The sequence below is a fragment of the Podarcis raffonei genome, chromosome 3 (genome assembly GCF_027172205.1).
Source record: "Podarcis raffonei isolate rPodRaf1 chromosome 3, rPodRaf1.pri, whole genome shotgun sequence".
In the NCBI taxonomy this organism is placed as follows: Eukaryota; Metazoa; Chordata; class Lepidosauria; order Squamata; family Lacertidae; genus Podarcis; species Podarcis raffonei.
The window spans coordinates 31,130,460-31,134,985 of NC_070604.1; the positions used below are offsets into that span (position 1 = coordinate 31,130,460).

Sequence of the window (4,526 nt, forward strand, 5' to 3'; positions counted from 1 at the left end):
TATGTAACCGCTGTCATTATTTATTACTACTGCTACTACATTACTTTTCTTTAGAAGTTTTTCTCCATTCCGCCTTTTCCACCATCCCAGCTTGCGGGAGGATGTGTGGCAGTGAAGGGTGGGAAAGATGATTATAAGAGGAAAGGGTTTTAAAAACCCTCCCCCAGAGCCCCCATCTTCTTCCAAAACAGCCGAACACCTTGAGACCGGATTGAGTGCGGAAGGCGCGGGGTTGGCGCGCGATTGCACCCGGGAAAATCCTAGCGCCGTCGGAGAAAAGGGAAGCAGCTTGGCAGTGGGGCAACAACCACTTTCTTCTTCCAGAGGATGGAAGCCGTAGCCCAGTACGATTTCCAACCCCGCAACTGGGACGAGCTCAGCTTCCGACGGGGCGACCTCCTGAAGGTCTTGGAGAGAGATTCCGAGCCTCGCTGGGCCAACGCGGAGCGGGGCGGGCGCGAGGGCCTCATCCCCGAGAACCGCATCGCCTTCAAGCCCCACCCCTGGTTTTGGGGCAAGCTCCCGCGGGACATCGCCGACGAGGCGTTGGCCAGGCAGAGCTTCGACGGCGCGTTCATGATCCGCGAGAGCGAGAGCGCTCCGGGCGGCTTCTCGCTCTCGGTCAAGGCGGGGCCCGACGTGCAGCACTTCAGGGTCTTCCGAGACTTGAGCGGGCACTACTACCTCGGCGCGGCCGCCTTCAACTCTCTGAACGAGCTGGTGCAGCACCATCGGACGACCTCCATCTCCCGGGACAGAGTCATCCTCCTGCGGGACATGGAGCAGGGCCCTCGGTACCCGACCTACATGCGGGCGCTCTTTGACTTCCGGCCTCAAATGGCGTGCGAGCTGGGCTTCCGACGTGGAGATGTCATTCGGATCCTGGACGATTCGGACCCCAACTGGTGGAAAGGAACCTGCGAAGGGCGGAGGGGCATGCTGCCCCACAACTTCGTGGCCCCAGTGAAATGGGATGGGTGTAGCACCGGTGGTGGGGATGCTGGTGTGCGGGAGAGGGGATTCACTTGGCCTTCCACCTCCCATCAGCTCTGACCATTGGGCATGCTGGCTGGGGCTGAAGGGAGTTGTAGGTGGGCTTCCTCTGGAGGAAAGGGGAAGCAAACAGATTCCCCACCCCCTGGCTTAAACACACACAAACACACACACACACACAAGTCTTAACTGGCACCAATTCACTGGACTCCTGCGATAAACAAGTGTACCAGTCGGTTTATCCTGTGCATGGATTTCAGTCTTCTTTTAAAGTCCATTATGAGCTGCTCTGAAAGGATTAGAGGTGAGGAAGGTGGAGAGAGAGGGGCTCCCCTTTGCTCGCCCGCTCTGCCAAGTCACAGGGCTGTTTTGAGACATTTTGGACAATAGCCAGATCAACCACAAGGACAGTTGTTTCCTCTCTCCTTCAATTTGTGGTTGAACACATTCTGGTATTTATTTATTTTTTCCACAAAGCTGTGTTGTTTTTAAAAGTTTCAGAAGGCGGTCCAGAGCTTTTCAAGTTTCGTTGTCCCCTGATTTGTGTAAATTCTTTTTAGCGGGTGATGGAGAGAAACGCAAGTTTTAGCATGAAATAAATTGACCAGATGGTACTTCATAAAACGTTTTGTAAGTATCTGATCTTTATGACCAAGTGGGGAATGGCGAAATCTCTTCCGTATGGATTGGCTATTTGTGAAAAAGAGGCCTATTTGAGCAGAGTGTTTCCTTGCAGCAGAGGCAATGTAAAACAGCTTTGGGCATTTTCTTTTCATTCAGGCAGCCTGTTTTCATTCATTATTCTCATGTGGAATAGGTGGGTGACTTATTGGTTGGAGTCACCATCACTCCTAGGCTCTTGTATTCTCAGCAGCCAGCAATCCGTGGTTTACTGGACAGCTAGGAGCAATGAAATGGGAGACAACATGGTTAGAGCATATAATGATGGAGATCTCATGAGGGATCACCTTTTCTGCATTGGTATAATAATAATAATAATAATAATAATAATAATAATAATAATTAATAATAATAAATGTACTTTTATTATTTATACCCTGTCCATCTGGCTGGGTATCCCAGCAGCAAAGTAAAATTACTTCTGTGCTAAGAAGGGCTGGTGAGAACTCTTTCCCATCTGACCATCAAGTGGGTAATTTAGAACACAGAACCTGGAGTAATATTGGGGGAAGCATTGCAGAACAACTGCTAAGGCAGAATGGTGTATGGATGGTCCAGTAGAAATCAAACACCAATTTACTATTATTGCATCAATGGAATATTGCAGAATATACCCACAAAAATCACAGGGACCACAGGACTGCAGGAGTGGATGGGTATGTACACCCCCCCTCCAAATTACATAATTGCAATTGGCACGTTTTCACATAAGACCCACTTTTCCTCACAGAAGCAACATTTCACTTTCTGCCCATGAATGTCTCCTGCCCTGAAAGAAAACAATACTGTTGAATGCTTTACTTTTTAAAAATGGGTGGGGAACCTTCAGCCCACAGACCAAGATGGTTGGACCATGAGGCTATTTCCCCCCTAAACCCTGCCTGCCTGCCAGTCAGCTGACATCACTGGGTAAGGTCAGCTGATGGGTCTGGGGGTGGAGTTCCACCCTGCTGGGAACTTTCGGGGTTTGCCTCCTTGTCTTTTTCTCATTTGAATTGGTGCTGCCCTCCCCCCCCCCCCGCTTTTAAAGGGAAATGAATTTCCCCTTCTGGGGTTTCATGTACGATGTTGTAACTACTTGGCAACTGCACTTTCTTTCCATATAGGTATTTGCTTTAAAGCCTTCAAAACTACAGAATCTGGCTGGATCTCTGCTTCTTCCCCAGTCCATGAAGGACGCTTTGTAAATACTTTGTGAAGTTCAAATATATCCCGGCCAAGTGCATGGCTCATCAAGTGCAGAAGAGGCCTCCCTGCCTCTGGCTCTTTGATAAAAATGTTCAGACGGTCTGATCCATGTGCTGACTCCCAGTTTCTGACTGAAGCTTTGCAAACAGCCTAGGGATGTGGTGTGGTTACGCCTCTCTGTGGATTCACTCGAGTATAATTAATATGCTTTCTTGCAGGCAGATCTGTTAACAATTTAAAGCACACAGTTTCGAGAGTAATACCCCAGAGGGCAGTCGGGCAATAGCATTGCTGTGGATATCTCTGCTTGTTTTGTGGCTCAAGAGAAGGAAGCAGCCCTTCATGTTTTAGTAATTTTTGTCCTATTGTGAGGGGGGTAACAGTTCAAGGCTGTTACACATCCCATTCAGTTCTTAAAAGTTCCCCATTCGCCTTTCTTCCAGGGCATTTACATGCTGCAAAACACTGCTAGCACAAACTTGTCCCCGGTATGTTTGTGGCAAAGCAGACTGTGCATGCTCAAAGCTGCTCTGGCTCCTTTTACTTGAGTGCAAAGTGCTTTTGTAGGGTAGGCAAGGCAAAGTACTCTGCCTATCTTTCTCTATGGCAGGCATAGGCAAACTCGGCCCTCCAGATGTTTTGAGACTACAATTCCCATAATCCCTGACCACTGGTCCTGTTAGCTAGGGATGATGGGAGTTGTAGTCCCAAAAACATCTAGAGGGCCGAGTTTGCCTATGCCTGCTCTATGGCCATTTAAAAATATGTTTAGGCACATGCAATCCTTTGAAATGGTGGCAGCAGAGAAATCGGGCCCTTCCAGACAGCCTGTTTGTTGAGCACTCATCCTGATTTACTTGCAGAAAGCTTATGTGGAGGTTAGATTTTATACAGATCTCTTTTTTGAGGAGGGGGTACAGGGGAGAACAAGATTCTCACCCCACAGCAGAAAAACCCACACGTATGTACCTTAAGTTTTCAGCATCAGGCAAAGCCCCAGAGGTTTGAAATCTGCTCATTTGGACGCCTGACACAGATAACTGGAAGTGAACTGAGCCATAATATTATGACGCAGCAGATGCAAAAAATACAGTCAGACAACAGCTTCCGCCCAGCGTGCAGGCAGCCCTGCTGGTTGTGCAAGAGGGCCAAAACTAGGGCAGGGAATTAATCTCCCAGGGCCACTGGGAAAAGGAGGCTTAGCTGGCCGAGAATAACGGCACTCTCATTCCGAAGGGCGTTCCGTACGGAGGAGACACGAGGCTTTTGGATCACTGATCATAATGTCACTGCAGAGAGTGAGTCAGCATGAGACAGACATGGGGAGTGCCAGCATGGAGGGAGTAGGACTGCTTGTGTCAGCAGCTTTCCCTCTCTGCCTTCTTCCAGAAAGGCATCTCATTTCAGCTGGGGATGAGAAGCTTACTCCAGGGAGAAACCTAGTGGAGAATTTATTACTGAATTTGAATTTGACTGTAAGAGCTGTTGGACAGTGGAACAGATTTCCACAAGAGGTGGTGGAGTCTCCTTCCTTGGAGGTTTTTAAGAAGAGGTTGGATGGCTAATAATAACAATAATAATAACAACAATAATAACAACAAAAATAATAATTTTATTATTTATACCCCACCCACATCTGGCTGGGTTGCATTGCTTTTATACCT

The 4,526-nt window shown here is 48.3% G+C and overlaps 1 protein-coding gene across 1 annotated transcript; it reads left to right on the forward strand.

Moving 5' to 3' along the window:
* Positions 1-277: 277 nt before the first annotated feature.
* Positions 278-1,617, forward strand: LOC128410162 (growth factor receptor-bound protein 2-like). Its single transcript, XM_053380974.1, has one exon. The coding sequence runs from the start codon at positions 328-330 to the stop codon at positions 1,051-1,053; it is 726 nt and encodes a 241-aa protein (XP_053236949.1). The 5' UTR covers positions 278-327; the 3' UTR covers positions 1,054-1,617.
* Positions 1,618-4,526: the final 2,909 nt, after the last annotated feature.